General features: G+C 44.7%; 1 protein-coding gene across 3 annotated transcripts in view; it reads right to left on the reverse strand.

The window, feature by feature from the left end:
- Positions 1-670: 670 nt before the first annotated feature.
- HHAT (hedgehog acyltransferase) overlaps positions 671-21634 on the reverse strand; it is a 346077-nt gene continuing 325113 nt past the window's right edge. For all 3 annotated transcript variants that reach the window (XM_031004964.3, XM_055378934.2, XM_063708819.1), the window contains one exon: positions 671-2684. In XM_031004964.3, coding sequence (XP_030860824.2) covers positions 2593-2684 — 92 coding nt within the window. In that variant the 3' untranslated portion in view covers positions 671-2592. The remainder of the gene's footprint in view (positions 2685-21634) is intronic.

Below are 21634 nucleotides of genomic sequence, written 5' to 3' on the forward strand. Positions count from 1 at the left end.
ACTCATTATATTATGGTTAATTTACTATGTTTAGTCAATGGTTATATTATTATTCTAAATAAGCAAGTGAGCAGTCTCAATCTCTGTCAGGGGAAGCCACCCCCTCCCCCACCTAAATTGCTATTCTCCCAGTATATAGATTATAATACAATTATTTGTTCATTGATTTATTATTTCTTGAGGCTTGCTGTCTTTAATGAAACAAAATGTTTTCTGCTGACACTTCAAATTAATTTGAAAAAATAATACCTTTCAGTCTTCTTGTGTGGTCCCAAGAATTAGAATGACTGAGGTTTGGGTGTCCTTCAGCCTTCAGGTATCTTGCTTCCCTCCTTGGGTAGCATCTTGGCGATTGTGCTTGGAGCTCTTGGGCTTGCCCGCAGAGCGAGGCTGGGATCAGAGGATCCAGGGGCTGGAATTGACCTTGGGACCTTGTCTAGTCTTTTCCCAACACTGCGCCTGAAGTTGCCCAGGGCTGATGACATGTCCAGTGTCATTGGCTGAACTCCTCTGTGTGCCCAGGCACCACCATTCAGAGAAACTACAAGATTTTAGTGAATATGCATGAGGAGAGAAGCATTATCATTTTCATATTACAACTGGGGAGTAGGAAGAGGTTAAGCAAAACAATGGTCCTGGATAATCCACATATTAATTAATCAGCCTCAAATACAGAGCTAAACACAGTAATCATTTATTAATTCCTGAGAACCATTATGAATCATATAATAGTTTAAAAGAGATTCAGGATTACCACTTTCAAATATATCCACTGACTCTTCCAAAATAGTTTAATGAATGAATAAACCTATTTGTTTTTATATAAATGGTATATTTGGAAGAGCTCAAAACTTTTGTATTACTTATATGTGCACATACATTAGACACTTCCCTATCATCATTTTTACTCCTTTTTTTCTTAGCAAGCCCTTTCTTTCCAAGTAAACTTCAGTCAAACTCCCTCTGGCTGGCCACAAATCCTGAATCACTGTTAGTCCATGAAGGTTTACTGCGTTCATTTAGGTGCTCACTCCTCCCTGAGGCTCATTCCCTCCTAAAACTTCTGAGCACCCCGGAATTACTGGCCCCATGTCTCTCTCTCTCCTTTACCAAGACAGCTGCTGAGGCTGCTGCTATGCAGGTCTACCTGCCCCTCTCTGGCCTCTCTTTTGCTTTAACACATAATGTGCCTACCCCAGGTAGTCAGTATCTGGCCCCCTCCCATCTCTTTGCCAAGCAGAGAAGCTATGAAGAAAGACAATCAACAAAATGGTCCTGTACTCTAGGAGTTTAAGCCTCATTGAGTTGATAACCTCAACTCAAGACATAAGGGCCATGCTATGTAATAAACAGGAGGCAGCACTAGGTCCAAGTGAACCTTTCACTCAATGATAACTTAATTTACATACTTGAGATGCTGTAAATTCTCCTGTAATTAGATATATTATGGATTCAAATTTTAAGGCTCCTTTACCCTTCCCCACTCCAAAAAAAAAAAAAAAAATCCAAATTCAAACAAGTCTTCTGAATTATCTACCACTTGGGAACTTTGGTAGCCTATCCAGCATCTTTTCAGAGGAGTGAATAATCAAGTTATGTGAGTATATTTAGATTTTAAACATTTTCCTCAAACATATTCAAAATAATTCTACAAACACGTAGATTACCTACAGGACAGAAAAGGCTCTGTTTGAATCAAACCGTAATAATATAAACCACAAAACGTGAATCACTGAGTAGGAGGATGACTTTTGAGACTTGTATGGAGAGGGTGGACAAGACTCCAGGACACCATCCTCATGACTGGCCTTGATAACACCCATCTGTGGGTACACTATCCTGTGATTTCTAAATTCTGCTTCTTTATTAAGAAACGATTAACTGTAAGGTAGAGGAACTACCATGTTATACTTCTCTGCAAATCTCAGAAACAAGCACCCAAATGTAGATCACCCAGCTGAAGCTCAAATCACAGGACTCCTTGGGTATAGATGCCTTAGAATGCTACAGGGCTGCTACCGTCTTCTTGGACTAGGTAATTCAAAAGACAGCTGTGGCTTGGTCTCATTCCTACAGAGGGGCTGAAGCGTGAAACTCAAACCCTAGTGCTGCTTCTGGAGATACTGCAGGATGTGATGAAGGAGGTCACTTAAACATCAATGTCACTCAAATATTTTAGAAATATTGCCCAGAAGACAGGCCTATCACTAATCAGGATTTCTGTGTCTCAATCAATAAATGTCCACTACATTCTATTCTTGCTTAAGGGGAAAGAATGCAAAGGGCTCATGAGACTAGGTTCTAGACCAAAATGTCACCCTGTGTAGCTGGGTAAGACACACGACTGCCCTGGACCCCAGTTTCCTCAATAGGAAAATGATGAGTTGGGGCAGAAGATCTCAAAGACTCCAGATTAGAAGATTGTCTGGCTGTGAATTTTCTATGAGATCCAGCATCCAGTCTTGGAGTGAGGGCATTCAGCTGAAGATGAGCATATCAAACCCCTTAGAGGCTGTCCTGGAGTGAGAGGTCAGGGTGAAGCACTATTTGCCTTGGAGGCCAGCAGCAAGGACTGGCCTGGGCCCAACAGCATTAGTCCGTGGCGTAGGTCTGGGCCCAGGCAATGCCCACGTGGGAGTAGCAGTACAGGAATCCCAGGACAGAGAGGGTCACCCATGGCCAGCCTGCAGAGGGAGGACAGAGATGGAAGAGCAGTTAGAAATGCTTGGGGCAGGACATCCCACATGGGCAAACTGTCCCCTTTTGGAGAAGGCAACCTGACAAACAACAAAGGCCTCCTGGAAAGTCTGCTGTAATGACAACTTCAGCAATTGAGTCCTACATTCCCGTCAGAGTCAGCATAAAATGAGGAGTGCACTATTGCAAACACAAACCATGTTTAGAAATAGGGCAAGCTTTTAACGAATCCATGTTTAGGGCCAGGCACCTGTAATCCCGGCACTTTGGAAGGCTGAGGTGGGAGGATCACTTGAGTCCAAGAGTTGGAGACCAGCTTGGGAAACATAGTGAAACCTCATCTCTACCATAAATAAATAAATAAATAAATAAATAAGCCAAGCATGGTGGCATGTTTCTGTAGTCCTAGCTACTTGAGAGGCCAAGGAGGAAGGATCACTTGAGATCAGGAGTTAGAGGTTACAGTGAGCTATGAGTGTGCCACTGCACTCCAGCTTGGGCCACAGAGTTAGACCCAGTATTGGTTTTTTTTAAAAAAAAAAAAAAAAAAAAAAAAAGAAGAATCCACGTTTAGAGGACTAAAGCAGTTAGTAATTGAAAAAGGAAAAAAGTCCATGAGTCTGAGTGAGAAAAAGTGTAGTCTCATGTGGCACTGTAAACATGTAGGTCATGTTCCAAAATCTGTACTTTTAGATGAGTTGTCTGAAATCAGGGTACGTTTCCCCCTAGAATAATATTGTGTGATTCATGGACAAGACACAAAAATCACCATCATCATCACCGTTGTGTGTTTTTTTTTTTTTTAAACTTGTAGTAAATGTGAAATAACACTAATAGGAGCTCTGAGCCCTGGGGCATTTAGGTTCCAGAAGCCCAAATATAGGGTCCTCTGTCCTTCTTGGTCAGCCTCCCCAGAGGTTTCAAGAATTCTAAGTGGTGAGGGGTGGGATAGAGACATGCAGACGTGGCTTGTCCTTGGCAATGAGACAGGAAGGTGCCAGCAGCCAAGAGGGAAAGGGTGCCGGGCAAGATCAGGAGGGTCATTTGATTGGGGCATCACAACATTTCACAGAGAGCTTTATAAATTTAAATTTTTGACATTTCTTTTGAATATGGCTAGCTAGGAAGTCATTACCTTTGTCAATCCAATTGTGTGTGTTAAAAGAAAAGAATGACTGTGAAATGTAGGCATTTACAATGAACTGCATTTTTTTCTTAAAGTCCATGAGTCCCATAGTAAATCTCAAAATGTAGATTGAGCATTATACTGAATTTAGTGCCATTTGTAAGCACACAGAAGGGGGAGCCTAAATTAAATATTTGCTTACAAAACTGAAAGCTTTTAGTGATTCCCTCTACAAATACTTGTCTTAGAATATCTGATGTTCTTTTTTCTTCTTTTTTTAAAATTAACAGCCCTTTCTGCTGACTATTTGTTACTTAACAATCTTCATGTCTTCTGCATGTTTCACTTACTCAAACATTTATTGGGGGCTTTGGAGAGCCAGAGATGCTGGGGAAGATACAAGATGCCGAAATGGAAAGACCCAGTCCCATGTCAAAGGCACTCCCACTCCAACTTGGGAAAGACACACACATACACCAGTGGGATTTATGATCATGTGGTAAGCACTGGATGATGGAATGTACAGAGCACATTTAAACTGGGCCACGTGGGCTGAGCAAGAGTTTGTCAGATGGGAAGGGACAGGGACCAGCTACTAGAGGAAGACCACCTGATGTGTAACCTTACAGGCCATCCAAGGAACAGGGATCATGTGACGTGGCTGCTGCATAGGGAGGAGGCAGGCAGACAGTGGTAGGTATAGGAAGGAGGCTGAGGGAAGCCCCTGGGGGTGATTACAGGTTCTCTTCTTGTTATGTCAACCATTAGCTGTCATGATTATTAATATGGCATGGGGAAGTCACTGTAGCATAGTGGTATATGTGCAGGCTCTTAAGTGGGATGAGTTCAAATTCTGGCTCTGCCACTTGCCAGCTGTGGAATCTTGAGCAAGGTAATGAATATCAAATGAAAAACTAGGGATACAGCAACTTACTGAATAGTGTCCTTACAAGGATGGAGTGAAATGATGTAAAGACTTGCACGGTGCCTGGCATAGCATGGGAACTAAAAAAAGGTAGTAATAATAATGGTGGGAGGGCACAGAAGTCTTTCTCTACCAAGATTAGAGTGACAACAGGGAAGTCAAGCCCTGGTCTTCCTTGCGCCTTAGCCTGGCTTTCCACAGTGTTCTCCCAGGCCCTGCAGGCAAGAGAGGTGAGGGCAGCAGACGACCCCTGGCAGCCTGGCTCCAGGACCAGCCCCACAGCTCCACCTCCTGCTAGGCAGCCAGTATGTGTCCTGTGGCTACCATAACAACTTACCAAACTTAGTAGATTAAAACAATAGACATGTATTCTTTGTTCTGGAGGCCAGAAGTCTGAAATCAAGGTGTTGGCAGGAACTCTTCCTTACCTCTTCCAGCTTCTGGTGGCTCCTAGGATCCCTTGGCTTATGGCAGCATCACTGCCTCCATTTTCACAGAGCCTTCTTCCCTCTGTCCTCTCCTCTTAAGGGCACCAATCATTGGATTTAAAGGCTACTCCAAATCCAGGAGGATTTCAAGGCTACTCCAAATCCAGGAGGATTTCCTCTCAAGATGCCTGACAAGTTATATCCATAAAGAACCTATTCCCAAATGAAGTCACATTCTGAGGTGCCAGGTACACATGAATTTGCAGGGGAACACTAGCTCAATACAGCCGGGTACTTTCCCAGAACTTCCAGATGGACCCATCCTGCTGGAAGCCCTCAGAGTTCTCATTACTGTGGCTCAGGCACAGATGCCAGGGGACCGGCCAACACCTGCTCCTCAGTGGGTTCAGGGAGCAGGATGAGGGGAGTGGGCTTTGGACACAGAAAGCACTCCTGGACTCCAGCTGTGTTTGGAGTGAGGCATCAGCAGTGTTTGGTAAACATGGAGCCCAGAGGCCAGCTGTGAAGATGGGCCAATGGGGATGTTTCATTTACACAATGCTAGGCCTGGGGCATTGCACAGCTCTGCTTGGCACCCGTGGCTATCAAGTGACACCCTGTGAAAGCTTCCGTGTAACACACAGGGCTGTAAGGAAGACTGTCCCCAAGACTGCCCAGAGGTGAGGCATAGACATGTTTGGCACGGGCCATAGCTAGGTTCTGAAAATTCTCCCCATTCTTACTGTATATGCCATCCAGAGAGGTGGCTAGATAGCACTTAGGAGACTTATAATCCTGACTGTGCTATGAGACCCTATTAGGGCCTCAGTTTCCCCATCTACACAATGACAGCTCAGAGTAATTTTTTAAAAGCATGCAAATAAAATAAGATCACAGATTTGGTAGTGCTTTCAAAAAGTGTTTTAGAAATACAAAAGATTAATATAGGGCCACCTGATAATTCTGTTACATACCCACAGCTCACTGGACTTTTTAAAGCACACACGTTCCTACAGACAGTAGACCTGGCATGTACCAGACGGCTGTCAAGGGCTCCTTATCCTTTCCTGACCTCAAGAGTAAGATTTGTGATGATAGAATCATCATGAATGGTGATTCCAAATGAAGTCACATGCTGAGGTACCAGGTCCACATGAATTCCGGGAGGAATACTATTTATCCCAATGCAGTTAGGTACTGTCCCTGAGCTTCCAGATGGACCCATCCTCCCTGGAGGCCTTCAGAGCTCCCATCACTGTGGCTCAGACACACAGGCAAGGGGACCGGTCAACACCACACCTCCTCGGGAAGAGACAGATTCTGCATGTCACCCTTCAGCACTACTCAGCCAACTACTTCACAAGCCCTTGCTATATGCCTGGCCCTGTCCTAGGCATTGACCTCTCTCTCTTGTTGGTGGCCTGTAGACACAAGGTCTCTGACTGTGGGCCTGCTAAGCAAGCACTGATGTGGCCCAAGGGGGCAGGGGCAGGCTTGGGGCAGAGCCTCATCTTCATCAGCAGCTCAAATAACAGTGGAATGGTAAGGCTGGAAAGCAAAGGGGAGAAGCTGTCATTCTGGCAACATTCCAAGGGCTGCTATGGTACACAGTCATGCAGGCTTGTTGGTCACTAACAAAAAAAGTTGGCGTCAAAAAGGGTTCTGCCCTGACAAACTCTGACTTCCTCCCTCTGCAGTCCACTGTCCCCCACCCATGCACCCCTCCCCACTGGGTATTCTCCTTCCAGGCTTTCCCTTCTCCACCAGGAGTGAGACTCCCAACCCCCATTCCTTTTATGCCAACTCCATTCTTCCCACAAGGCATCCTCCCAACATACACACTCTCACATTCTCTGTCTCTGTCTCTCTCCCCATTAATGTGGCTCATACTGCCTGGTGGGCAGTATGCTATTGGTCAAAGGAAAAGATCCTTCTTAAGAGTGTACTTTAGGGCTGAAGCCCCCTACACACTTTGCACATTCAAGGCTGGGTCCCCAGAATCAATATGTGTAATTTCCTGTGGGGCTTTTGATATCTGGATCTAACAAGATCTAAACAGGTGATCAGTTTTTAACAGATCACAGCCAGGTAGCGTCAAAGATATATGAACAGGTTTCCAGAAAGTCAGACAACAGTTGCAAGAGATTGGATAATATAATTAATAGGACAGATTATTTGACAGATATAGCTAAGTGCAGATAACTAGGATGTATGGCACAATAGATTCAATTAAGAGGACCAATGTAGGTGGCATAATAGGTGGAGTTAATAGGATGTAGGTGGTTGTATCATGACATTGTTAATAGGATATCAGTGAGCTGTATAATAACTACAGCTAATGAGAAACAGGTAGGACACAGAAGGAAATGGCTGAAGCGAAGAGAAGGCCAGCAGTAACTTGTAATAACCAAGTAATAACTTTACTTGGCGTTATTATGGCTGACCAATTATCTGAGCAATTATATCAGTCTGAAAGGAATGGAAAGCCTGCGGTTTGATACTGACGGAAAAGAGCATCAGCACACAGGGCCATGTGAAGTCAAAGGGTATGTTTTCTGAAAAGAGAAAGGATAATCAGAACAAGAAGCAGGTCCAGTGAAAAACCTTCTTTAAAAGGTAATGTGTGGCCAGGCGCGGTGGCTCACACCTGTAATCCCAGCACTTTGGGAAGCCGAGGCGGGTGGATCACGAGGTCAGGCATTTGAAACCAGCCTGGTCAACATAGTGAAACCCCATCTCTACTAAAAGTACAAAAAATTAGCGGGGTGTGGTGGCAGGTGCCTGTAATCCCAGCTACTGGGGACGCTGAGACAGGAGAATCACTTGAACCTGGGAGGAGGAGGTTGCAGTGAGCCGAGATTGCACCACTGCACTCCAGCCCGGGTGACAGTGTGAGACTCCGTCTCAGAAAAATAAAAAAATAAATAAATAAAAGGTAATATGAAATGGTACAGCCACTGTGGAAAACAGTATGGAGGCACCTCCAAAAATTAAACCTGGAATTACCACATACATATCTGTATTAGTCCATTCTCACACTGCTAATAAAGACATATGCAAGACTGGGTAATTTATAAAGAAAAAGAGGTTTAATGGACTCACAGTTCCACATGGCTGGGGAGGCCTCACAATCATGGTAGAAGGCGAAGGAGGAGCAAAGGCATATCTTACATGGTGGCAGACAAGAGAGCATGTGCAGGGGAACTGCCCTTTATAAAACCATCAGTTCTCATGAGACTTACTCACTACTCCTGAGAACAGCACAGGAAAACCCAGCCCCATGATTCAACTACCTCCCACCGGGTCCTTCCCAGGACCATGGGGACTGAGGAGCTATAATTCAAAATGAGATTTGGGTGGGGACACAGCCAAACCACACCAATATCCAAAGGAAATGAAGCAGGAACTAGAAGAGGTATTTGTATGCCATGTTCATAGAATAATTCACAACGGCCAAAAGGTGGAAGCAACCCAAGTATCCATCAACAAATGAATGGATAAGCAGAACATGGTGTAAAAATACAAGAGATTATTTAGCCTTTAAAAGGAAGGAATTCTGACACATGCTACAACATGGATGAACCCTAAAGACATCATATTAAGTAAAATAAGCCGGACACAAAAGAATACTATATGGTTCAATTTCTATGAAATACGTAGAGTAATCAAATTCACAGACACACAAAGTAGAATGATGGCCGCCAGGGGCTCAAGGGAGAGGGGAAATGAGAAGGTAGTGTTTAATGGGTATAAAGTTTCAGTTTTGCAAGACGAAAAATACTCGAGACGGATGGTGATGACTGCATAACAATATGAATGTACTTAATGCCACCTAAAAATGGTTAAAATGGTAAATTTTATGTTTTGTGTAATTTACCATGACAACAAAACTATGTTGAGTGAAGAAGCCCTTGGCAAAATAATACAGTATATATTATTTATATAAAATGTATACTTATAGTTACAAAAAGCATATCGGGGGTTGCCTGGGGCTGGGCGGGGACAGGTTGTGCAGGGGCCCTAGGAATCTTTTGGGATGTTGATGTTTTATATCTTGATTGTGAGAATGATTTCAAGGGTGTATAAAACTGGCAAAATTCAGCCAATTGTATACCTTGAATGATGCATTTACTATGTCTCAATGAAGTTGACATTTGAAAATTTTAAAGATAACATTGGGATGTTAGCAAATCATAGATTTGCAGCATTAATCATAGATTAAGCATTGCAATGTCTTGGGCTTTTTATGCCTCAGGGTGTTCAGACAAAAGATGTGGGAAAACATAATTATTTATTTATTTATTTATTTATTGACGGAGTTTCACTCTTGTTGCCCAGGCTGGAGTGCAATGGCACGATCTTGGCTCACTGCAACCTCTGCCTCCCAGGTTCGAGTGATTCTCCTGCCTCAGCCTCCTGAGTAGCTGCATTTACAGGCATGCACCACCATGCCCAGCTAATTGTGTATTTTTAGTAGAGACAGAGTTTCTCCTTGTTGGTCAGGCTGGTCTTGAACTCCTGACCCAAGGTGATCCACCTTCCTTGGCCTCTCAAAGTGGTGGGATTACAGGCATGAGCCACAGTGCCCAGACCAGAATTCATTTTTTTTTTTTTTTTGAGACGTTGTCTCGCTCTGTCGCCCAGGCTGGAGTGCAGTGGTGCAATCTCGGCTCACTGCAAGCTCCGCCTTCCGGGTTCACGCCGTTCTCCTGCTTCAGCCTCCTGAGTAGCTGGAACTACAGGCACCCGCCACTGCGCCCAGCTAATTTTTTGTATTTTTAGTAGAGATGGAGTTTCACCATGGTCTCGATCTCCTGACCTAGTGATCTGCCTGCCTCAGCCTCCCAAAGTGCTGGGATTACAGGCATGAGCCACGGCACTTGGCCCCAGAATTCATTTTTAAAATGATGGTAGGCCAGGCATGGTGGCTCATGCCTATAATCCCAGCACTTTGGGAGGCTGAGGCGGTCAAATCACTCGAGGCCAGGAGTTCAAAACCAGCTTGGCCAATATGGCAAAACTTGGTCTCTACTAAAAATACAAAAATTAGCAGGGCATGGTGGCGTGCACCTGTGATCATAGCTACTCGGGAGGCTGAGGCACGAGAATCACTTGAACCCGGGAGGCAAAGGTTACAGCAAGCCGAAATTGTGCCACTGCACCTCCAGCCTGGGCAACAGAGTGAGCCTCTGTCTAAAAAAAATATGTAATAAAAATAAAAATAAAATAATGATGGACCTTCGGTCCTTCATCTTCCTAGGGGCAGGGGGACTTATCATGTGTAGGACTGAACACTGGGCTCCCCTAATCACGCCTTCTTCCCCTGAGGCCTCTGTGGGGCAGGAGGACTGGAAAAGCTTTCTTAACCACACAGATGCATTCAGCAGTGGGAAGGCTGCTGTTGCTGAACCAGCACAAATTCCTATCCCAAGGAAGAAATCAATCCATCCTAATGGGAGATGAGTTAATTGAGTTGCTGAATTGTGTCTGAGCTATCAATTACCCCATCAGAGGCTCACTTGGCTGTCAGGCTGGGCAGCACTCCCGAGTCTGTGACAACCATCTTGTCTCTAATAGGGCTGTTTCAAAGACCACATCCTACTGGTACCCATTTTTAGAAGACAATGGCTGATGGCCAGCACATGAACAAACTTCAGGGAAGCTTTCTTCCTAGCCACCCAGCACCATAGTCTCTGTCTACATGCAAATGGTCTACAAAGAATATGCAATCTACTACACCATTTACAAAGAATACACAATCTTAGTTAATTCTTACAACACTCTGAGGTAGAAATTACTATTCTCATTTTAAGAGGCAGAAACTGAGGCTCAGAAAGGTAAATAACTTGTCATAGAGCACCCAGCTAGCAGATTCTCAAACTTTGGTTTTGATTTCAATCCAATAGTGATATTCTTGCTTGAAGCCACATCACCTCACAAAGGCCCAGAGTCCACATCCCAAGCCCAGGGTGGCAGGTTGAGTCCTATGTGGAAAACAGTCTGAATGATGTCTGTCCCTTAGTTTTTTAAATCTACCATTATCCACTATTTATCTAGCATTAATACTGCCTTAACTTCCTCCCTCCTTCCACCAAGGCAAGTTTTCTAGCTAGAGGCTCCAGCACCCCACTGCCTGCTGTCCCTCTGGCTCATCCACTGTGCAGTCATCACCTTTCTGGTTCCCAGTTCTGAGGGCTGAACAGTGCTATGACCTTCCCAGCTTGGCTCTTGGGTCCTTACAGCTAAAATGATAGATTCTTACTTTCTGGTCCCATAGAGCAATGTCCCCCCAGTGACTCAAAACCATTCTAAGAAAGGAAAGAGAGGAGATTCCCATTACTCCTAAGAACCACCAGGTTGTAAAGAAAACAAGATTCACCTCCTAAGACAAACTGTTCTTGGTCAAAGCCTAAGTCTGCAAATGTGAAGGATATATTAGGTTGGAACAAAAGTAATTGTAGTTTTTGTCATTACTTTCAATGGCAAAACCTCAATTACTTTTGCACCAACCTAATATGATTCTTAAATGTCAACAACATATCCATCCATGTCCATGGGGTGCACTATGCACATGTAACAGCCCACACAGCCAACCTGGTTAAGACCAATGTGAAACTGATAAATTTCAACCTCCAGAGGGTTTACTAATGGGCTGGCTCAGAGAGGGATATATCCAATGGGGAAGTAGAATGAAGGGAAAGACGCGACTCCAGGAGATGCTGCCAAAGAGGGATTTATAAGACTTGGTGACTGATGAATTTGGGGGCCTCTCTCACTGACCCTGAGCATAGCCTCAGCATGTGCCCTTAAGGCTGACACTCAGCTGGTGTGCATCAGAGAGACTATACCTGACATTAAAAGAATGATACGCTACCCTAGAGTGAGTAAAAGCCATGGTCCTGGCCTCTCCCTCATGACTTGTCTTCTGCTACAAAAAGAGGGGTCACATGTGGTTCTGCAGAGGCCCCAAGGGCCTGCTCCTGCACTTGGCCACCATCTCTTTGGATCCACTGGTCCATGCCTGTGCCCTGCCATTTGTTAGATATCCTGAATATCAGCCCCTAACTGTATGTACATATCTCTGCTTTGGTGGCATTTTCTATTTTGAGGCCACTGGAGGATGAGTGCTTCTTTCCTTAAAGAACTGCCTCATGCACCAGACCCTAGACCTAGGGTGCTGACACCGGATCTGGAAACACACTGGCCCTGCCCTGGCACTCTCTGCACCATCCCACCAGCTTCACAACCATTATCTCATTAATTATTCAGAATGACTTTATGCACTGCTGCCTTCATTCAATGAGCTGGCACTGACAGCACTTAGTTTAACCATGTTCAGATCTGATGCGGGAAATGATAAGGTGGCTTGGCAGCTGTATTTAAATCTTATTTACTCTAGCAGTTGCAGTCTGTAGATATCATGGAGTCATTCATCAAATGGCCCTAAGCCTGCAGACCTTCCTCCAGAGCTAAATTTAGAGTTTTAATCTTAATAAGCCTATGAGGCAGGAGCCTTCTCCCATCAGAGGGCTGGTTATCTTATCAAAAGATACACAGCAACAGCAAAGCTGCCTCAGGCTTCTGAGCCTATAAACCACTGGATCTAACTCCAAACACGGGGGAGATGGACAGAAGCTTTGAAGAACAGGCTTTTGCTACCTTAAGGCTCTAATAATAATTCCTTACCCTCACAGAGTTTACATACCTGGAACTCAAACCCCGGTGTTCAGGCCTCACAGTTTTTTCAAAAAATGGTCAGCTGTCACTTTCACGTCCTCTCAGGAGAAAGGACTAGATGGTTGTCATCTATTCGAAATTGAAGCAGAAAATCCCAGAACAGCAAGTCTGCATCAGAATCACCTGGAGGACAGACTGAAACGCAGACTGCAGGGCCCCACCCCACAGTTTCTGATCCAGTAGATCTGGGGTAGGCCTGAGAATCTGCATCTCTAGCAAGTTCCCAGGTGATGTGGATGCTGCTGGTCTGAGAACCACACTTTGGGAACTACTGTTGTAGGGGAATCTGCAGGGGGAAGGGCATTCTACCAAACTGGGTGCTCACGCATGGAGCAGAGGAGACAGACATTTACTGAGCATTACATGTGGCTTGGCTGGGTACATCCCTCATTCTCACAACCACCTTATCACACAGGTGTCACCAGCCCCATTTAGTAGATACGGAAACTAAGGCTCAGAGAAGTAGCTTTCCCAAGGTCTAAACGCTCATTGGACATTAGAACTCAAGGCTGTGTGACTCCACAGTACACTTGGCCATTGAAGCTCAGACAGCAGCAGCTTGCTTCAGGTCACATGGTGAACGTTGCTGGCCAGGATTCTTTTCCTTTAAATCCTTGGCCTTCAAATATCATTTCATCCCCCTACTCCAGGTGCTCAAGGTAACAGGGAGGGAGAAGCTTCAGGATGGTGTTTTCAGACCTCAGCTAGCACTCACTCACTCGGTCCCCCCATCTCCTGGGGCCGCCCTTTCTTGTCGCTGTGGTGGGAGACAGAGAAAGCATAGATGAGCATGCTTATATCCTTTGTCTTGGTTAGTGCCTAATTTAGACTGTGAGCATTGAAGAGCATATTCCCAGTGCCTGCATGACCCTTTATTAAAACTGTTAAAGCCACAATTATATGGCCCCTGCTAAGGGCTGAGCCTGCAAGGGGATTTGGCAAGGAGAGACAGAGGAAGGGGCAGCTGGGACCACCCTCAGGGAGCTTCCTCCATTCTGAGCAAGAGATCCTTGCTAGGAGCTGAGTGCACATTTTAACCAGCACAAACAGTTGTCTTTAATAAATCACACTGTTCACAGTCAATTTCACATCCTGATGAGGCCAACTTCTACTGCATTTTTCATCCTTCCCTAACTCCCGATGCAAGCTCTGCAGGCAAGCACTTACTAAAGCACTCACTTCCATGAAGTAAAATCATTCCACCTGAAATGCAGGGAGTGGGTAGGAGAACCAGCCAGAGCCACTTTTTCTTATTCTGACAGCACAAGCAGAAGGGGTACTGAAAAAAAACAAATATTTTCTCTCTCCAGGGACAACCAGGTAGGGGACCTGCTTTCCAGAAAACTGTCCACTGCAGTGGTTGCTATACCCCCAAATCAGGCCCCTGGAGCCAGAGGCTGCACAGTCAGAACACACTTCCCCAGCTGTTTCTCTTCTTTAACCTGTGTTTTTATTCCAGCCTAATTAGGAGTGTTGTGCATTATTAATTCATGACCACACTATAAAACACAGTGGACGCTGCCTAGCAAATGAGCTCATGGAAGTCACTTTCCTGAAACAGGGATGGCACACCACGAATCAGGCTTCTTGTCAGACACCCCTGACAACCGCTCACCCAAATCCATATTTATGAAGCACCTACTGTGTGCTCAGCATTCAGACAGGCAGCCTGGATTCTTGCCATAGGCACTGTCTGCGTCTTCGTTTGAGGCCTTATGTGAAGGTGCCACCGAAGGCTGAGGGCAAACTCTGGGGCCACCACGCTCCTCCCCTACACCTTATGCTCAGCTCCACAGCTCTGGGATCCAACTGTGCAGATGACAAAAGCCTCAGTGACGACAAAGATAACAGAGATAGGATTTCCAAAAACTAGGTAGGCTGGGAGGATGAGCTAACACTAATAAGTTAAAATTGAATAAGATAAAAACAGCTAAACTTAGCAGATTTTATTTAATTTTTTAAATTCTTTTTTTAAATTATACTTTAAGTTCTATGGTACCTGTGCCCAACATGCAGGTTTGTTACATATGTATACATGTGCCATGTTGGTTTGCTGCACCCATTAACTCGTCATTTACATTAGGTATTTCTCCTAATGCTACCCTCCCCCTGCCACCCACCTGCCAACAGGCCCCTGTGTGTGAGAACATGTGGTGTTTATGGTGATAGTTTGCTCAGAATGATGGTTTCCAGCTGCATCCATGTCCCTACAAAGGACATGAACTCATCCTTTTTTATGGCTGCATAGTATTCCATGGTATACATATGCCACCTTTTCTTAATCCAGTCTACCATTGATGGACATTTGGGTTGGTTCCAAGTTTTTGCTATTGTGAATAGTGCCGCAATAAACATACGTGTGCATGTGTCTTTATAGCAGCATGATTTGTAATCCTTTGGGTATATACCCAGTAATGGGATGGCTGGGTCAAATGGTATTTCTAGTTCTAGATCCTTGAGGAATCACCACACTGTCTTCCACACTGGTTGAACTAGTTTACACTCCCACCAACAGTGTAAAAGTGTTCCTGTTTCTCCACATCCTCTCCAGCATCTGTTGTTTCCTGACTTTTTAGTGATTGTCATTCTAACTGGTGTGAGATGGTATCTCATTGTGGTTTTGATTTGCATTGTGATGATGAGCATTTTTTCATGTGTCTGTTGGCTGCATGAATGTCTTCGTTTGAGAAGTGTCTGTTCGTATCCTTTGTCCACTTTTTGATGGGGTTCTTTTTTTCTTTCTTGTAAATTTGTTTGAGTTATTTGTAGATTCTGGGTATTAGCCCTTTGTCAGATGGGTAGATTGCAAAAATTTTCTCCCATTCTGTAGGTTGCCTGTTCACTCTGATGGTAGTTTCTTTGGCTGTGCAGAAGCTCTTTACTTTGATTAGATCCCATTTGTCAGTTTTGGCTTTTGTTGCCATTGCTTTTGGTGTTTTAGTCATGAAGTCCTTGCCCATGCCTACGTCCTGAATGGTATTGCCTAGGTTTTCTTCTAGGGTTTTTTAATGGTTTTGGGTCTAACAGTTAAGTCATTAATCCATCTTGAATTAATGTTTGTATAAGGTGTAAGGAAGGGATCCAGTTTCAGCTTTCTACATATGGCTAGCCAGTTTTCCCAGCACCATTTATTAAATAGGGAATCCTTTCCCTCTATCTTGTTTTTGTCAGGTTTGTCAAACATCAGATGGTTATAGATGTGTGGTGTTATTTCTGAGGTGTCTGTTCTGTTCCATTGGTCTATATCTCTGTTTTGATACCAGTACCATGCTGTTTTGGCTACTGTAGTCTTGTCTTATAGTTTGAAGTCAGGTAGTGTGATGACTCCAGCTTTGTTCTTTTGGCTTAGGACTGTCTTAGCAATGAGGGTTCTTTTTTGGTTCCATATGAACTTTAAAGTAGTTTTTTCCAATTCTGTGAAGAAAGTCATTGGTACCTTGATGGGGATGGCATTGAATCTATAAATTACCTTGGGCAGTATGGCCATTTTCACAATATTGATTCTTCCTATCCATGAGCATGGAATGTTCTTCCATTTGTTTATGTCCCCTTTTATTTCATTGAGCAGTGGTTTGTAGTTCTCCTTGAAGGGGTCCTTCACATCCCTTGTAAGTTGGATTCCTGGGTATTTTATTCTCTTTGAAGCAATTGTGAATGGGAGTTCACTCATGATTTGGCTCTCTGTTTGTCTGTTATTGGTGTATAGGAATGCTGTGATTTTTGCACGTTGATTTTGTATCCCAAGACTTTGCTGAAGTTGCTTATCAGCTTAAGGAGATTTTCGGCTGAGACAATGGGGTTTTCTAAATATACAATCATGTCAGCTGCAAACAGGGACAATTTGACTTCCTCTTTTCCTAATTGAATACCCTTTATTTCTTTCTCCTGATTGCCCTGGCCAGAACTTCCAACACTATGTTGAATAGGAGTGGTGACAGAGAGCATCCCTGTCTTGTGCCAGTTTTCAAAGGAAATGCTTCCAGTTTTTGCCCATTCAGTATGATATTGGTGGTGGGTTTGTCATAAATAGCTCTTATTATTTTGAAATACATTCCATCAAATACCTAGTTTATTGAGAGTTTTTGGCATGAAGGGCTGTTGAATTTTGTCAAAGGCCTTTTCTGCATCTATTGAGATAATCATGTGGTTTTTGTCTTTGGTTCTGTTTATGAGATGGATTACATTTATTGATTTGCATATGCTGAACCAGCCTTGCATCCCAGGGATGAAGCCGACTTGATCGTGGTGGAGAAGCTTTTTGATGTGCTGCTGGATTTGGTTTGCCAGTATTTTCTTGGGGATTTTCAAATCAATGTTCATCAGGGATATTGGTCTAAAATTCTCTTTTTTTGTTGTGTCTCTGCCAGGCTTTGATATCAGGATGATGCTGGCCTCATAAAATGAGTTAGGGAGGATTCCCTCGTTTTCTATTGATTGGAAAAGTTTCAGAAGGTATGGTACCAGCTCCTCTTTGTACCTCTGGTGAATCTGTCTGGTCCTGGACATTTTTGGTTGGGAGGCTATTAATTATTGCCTCAATTTCAGAGCCAGTTATTGGTCTATTCAGAGATTCAACTTCTTCCTGGTTTAGTCTTGGGAGAGTGTATGTGTCAGGAATTTATCTATTTCTTCTAGATTTTCTAGTTTATTTGCATAGAGGTGCTTATAGTATTCTCTGATGGTAGTTTATATTTCTGTGGAATCAGTGGTGATATCCCCTTCATCATTTGTTATTGCATCTATTTGATTCTTCTGTTTTCTTCTTTGTTAGTCTTGCTAGTGGCCTATCAATTTTGTTGATCTTTTCAAAAAACCATCTCCTGGATTCATTGATTTTTTGAAGGGTTTTTTGTGTCTCTATCTCCTTCAGTTCTGCTCTGATCTTAGTTATTTCTTGCCTTCTGCTAGCTTTTGAATGTGTTTGCTCTTGCTTCTCTAGTTCTTTTAATTGTGATGTTAGGATGTCGATTTTAGATCTTTCCTGCTTTCTCTTGTGGGCATTTAGTGCTATAAATTTCCCTCTATACACTGCTTTACATGTGTCCCAGAGATTCTGGTACGTTGTGTCTTTGTTCTCGCTGGTTTCAAAGAACATCTTTGTTTCTGCCTTCATTTCGTTATTTACCCAGTAGTCAATCGGGAGCAGATTGTTCAGTTTCCATGTAGTTGTGCAGTTTTGAGTGAGTTTCTTAATCCTGAGTTCTGATTTGATTGCACTGTGGTCTGAGAGACAGTTTGTTGTGATTTCTGTTCTTTTACATTTGCTGAGGAGTGCTTCACTTCCAACTATGTGGTCAGTTTTGGAATAATTGCAGTGTGGTGCTGAGAAGAATGTATATTCTGTTGATTTGGGGTAGAGAGTTCTGTAGATGTCTATTAGGTCTGCTTGGTGCAGAACACCCCAATGTCAATATTAGACAGATCAACGAGACAGAAGGTTAACAAGGATATCCAGGACTTGAACTCAGATTTTGTTTTTTAATCCAACTATACAAATATGGAGTGGCAGAAGTGAGGGAACATGATATGGAAGTAGCAGTTGATGGAAGAACTTATATCTACCTGGGAATGATAAGACTCTGCAGAAGAGAAGATAGTTGCTGCAAATATATAAAAGTCTACTTTAGAAGAGTGATGTCAAGAGGTCTGAGCACCCTCAGGGGCAGGGCTGGGAGGAAAGAGGAGACGCCGGGAGGAAAAGGGACACTTGGGCCATTGGACACCCAATGAAAGCTCAAGAGACTGAGCTTCCTTGGGCAGGAGCAGGACAGCATGTGGGCCGCAACATAAGGGAGGAGATTCCTCCTTTGATGGGAGGTAGAACCTGGTCTGAGAGCCTATGAACTTGCCTTCTTTCTTCCTACGTCCCTAGAACCAGGGCATGCATGGTAAAATGGTCAATGAATAAACAAAGACGAGACTGAAGGAACACAGGGTTGTTGACTTCAGAGTACCCATTCATAAGACTGCCAGATCCAAGCTTCAGGCCATTAAAAATAATAGTTGTGGCAAAACCTCTCATCAAGACCACAACCTCTGTGTACATTTGGCCCTCGTTTTCCAAGCCTGTGCAACACAGTCAATTGACGGAAGTGCCCACAGTCTAGGCATCCTCTACACTTGTGGAAGTGCCTGGGAGAAGAGGCATCTGGCACACACTGGCCCTAAACACCTGGACTTACCAAGGGAGGGAAGGGCAGGAATGCACTCCACACACCCACTCTTCTACCACCACCAAATGAAAATGCCATAAAGAGCTGAAAGGGAAAGGAAAGAGAGTGATGCCTAAACTACATGAACATCTCAAAGGTGATGTCAGCAAATGCTTCTGACATGTTCTTTTCCTAGAGCAGTTGTTGGATAAAGAATTCTAAATTACTTGACTTGAATTTCTGAGCAAAGAACAGAATGATAAAGCCAAGTTCCCAGGGGCAGCAGCCATGGCCACAGCAGCTCTTCCCAGAGCTCTCAGAAGCAATGATGAGCTAGGATTGCCAGCCACTGCTCTGGAAGGGGAAGGAAATGTTCCTGCCTGTCAAAGATGCCTTTGTTCTCACCTCCATGCTCCTACTGTGTCTGCAGTCTATTTTGCTCATCAACACACTGAAGATTGGGAATGGTTGAAAGCTGGAGGTATTGTGGAGCAAGAGTTTTTCTGTGCATAATCTTCCAGCAGCAGCTGCTGCTCTTCATCCAGGAGTGGACTAGGTTGTCCAGAGGCATCCCCACTGTCTCCCCTGCTCCTCCTGCCTAAGAGCAGGCCAGGCTGTGCCTGTGGTGCAGTAGGTGGCTGTGGAGCCATTTCTCGTGAAGGATCCTGAGGCCATAGATTTGGTCTCACTAGTGCTCATTTTAACCACCTGAGCTACCTTCTTCAAAAAGAACTTGACTGGAGCACAGAACAGTGTGATATTAGTTTGGAAAAAAATGTGGCTCCAACACTTACAAATGATATTTGGAAAAGGCATCTCATCTCCTAGGTCCTGTACAAGAAGGGGTGTGGGGAACACAGGTAGAGGCATCCAAGCTCAGAGATGCTACAGTGGTGGCGCTGTCCACATCTCCCCCTGCAGCCAGCCCCTGGAGGGGAAGCAGTTTGCCATGCCTTGGAAGCATAGGGCATTTAGGGGGTCCTGGGCACCAGGAAGAGGCAGCACAGGGAGAGGCCCACTGGGATGTCAGGGAGTCTGGGGCCCTCTCTGCTAAAGAAGCAGGAGAGCTGCCTGGGGATGGGGCAAGGGCTCTTATATCACTGTTCAGGGCAGAGAAAAGGAATACAGAAGACCCCACATCTCTACCCTTCCTCCATGAAACCCACGTGGAAACCCTGGCAACCAAGGGTTCTCTGCTGACGGTGAGCGGAGAGGCACTGGGCTGTCTCACGCTATAGCTGCTCTTCCTGGCGTGACCCACTTCCCCTGCAGGAGCATAAGGCTATGGAGCCATTGGGGAGCAGGGGATGAGCACGGCTGCCTGGCCCTGGAGAGGAGCCATGGTCACTGCTGCTGTCATCTCAGGCCACATGGGAAACAAGAGGCTCAAAGGGCAGGGGGATGGGGGGGTATGTGTGCTCAGCCTGAGGGTAAGAGAAAGCACATGCGTGACTGTGTACTCCAGCTAGGCTGACTGGCTCCAGGTGCCATGCCATACAAGTGACACTGTCACACAGAAGCCACTTCCTCTATGTAGGTCTAGAAGGGCTCTTCTGTGGGAGATCTAGAAGGGCTCCACATGGGGACATGAAGATAAATAAAAGTGTAGCCTAGAAAAAGACCATGAGGTCACCTGGAAAGGGAAATGGACTCAGTCTGTGTCACTCCAGAAGGCAGAACCAGGACCAATGGATGGAAGTGACAGGAGATGGATTTTGGCTACTGTCAAAAGGAACATATAACATTTAGAGCCTCCGAACAGAAAGTGGGCATCTTTGTTTGGAATCACTCAGCATCTGGGAAGTTTGGGAAGCTGTTAGGAAGGCATCCATTGCAGATATCTGCCTCTGAGAGAAGGCGGGACCAGATGACCCCTACAAAGGTCCCTTGTAATTCTAAGAGGTTACAGTCCTATAAAATATAGGTCTTCAAATCATCCTTCCCTCCCCCCAGAAAGTCAGTCCAAGGAATAAGCTAAAAGACCACTGCAGAAGCAGGGAGAGGAGGGGCATTTGTCTGTAACTGGAGCAGAAGGCAGTGTTCTAGCAAACTGTGGAAACATCAGGGGAAATGGCAAATTTTTAAATGACGTGCTCATGAGGATATTTACCTAACGTATAAAGTGACTCAGATACATTTTTTCCACTTCGGTTACAGAGAAAGACGTTTTTGTGCCTTACAGACCCTGCTCTGAGGGAACCTCTGTTGCCACAATCAACGGCAGGTCTGCCCGGGACAACAGGCAAGTCCTGGTGGGTGCTCCGAGCCCAGGCTGGGATGGGTATCCCCTGCACCCCCAGCAAGAGTCCCTCTCGCAGCAGCCCTGCTCACTGGGCTGCCTAAATTTCCTACACTTTGCAGGAGCTCACAGGGAAGCATTTCCTCTTCACTGGCTGATCTGCTCAGAATCAAACACCAGTAACCAATTGTCTACAGGGTCAGAGGAGACAGAACAGGGCGCCATTGACGTGGATCAGAGGAGAAGCCAGTCAAGACAGCCAGGATCTCAGTGATTGCGACAATCACTAATGAGGCATTAGCACCCTCCCTGCCTCCTCCATGCTTTCTG

The sequence above is a fragment of the Gorilla gorilla genome, chromosome 1 (genome assembly GCF_029281585.2).
Source record: "Gorilla gorilla gorilla isolate KB3781 chromosome 1, NHGRI_mGorGor1-v2.1_pri, whole genome shotgun sequence".
Taxonomy (NCBI): Eukaryota; Metazoa; Chordata; class Mammalia; order Primates; family Hominidae; genus Gorilla; species Gorilla gorilla.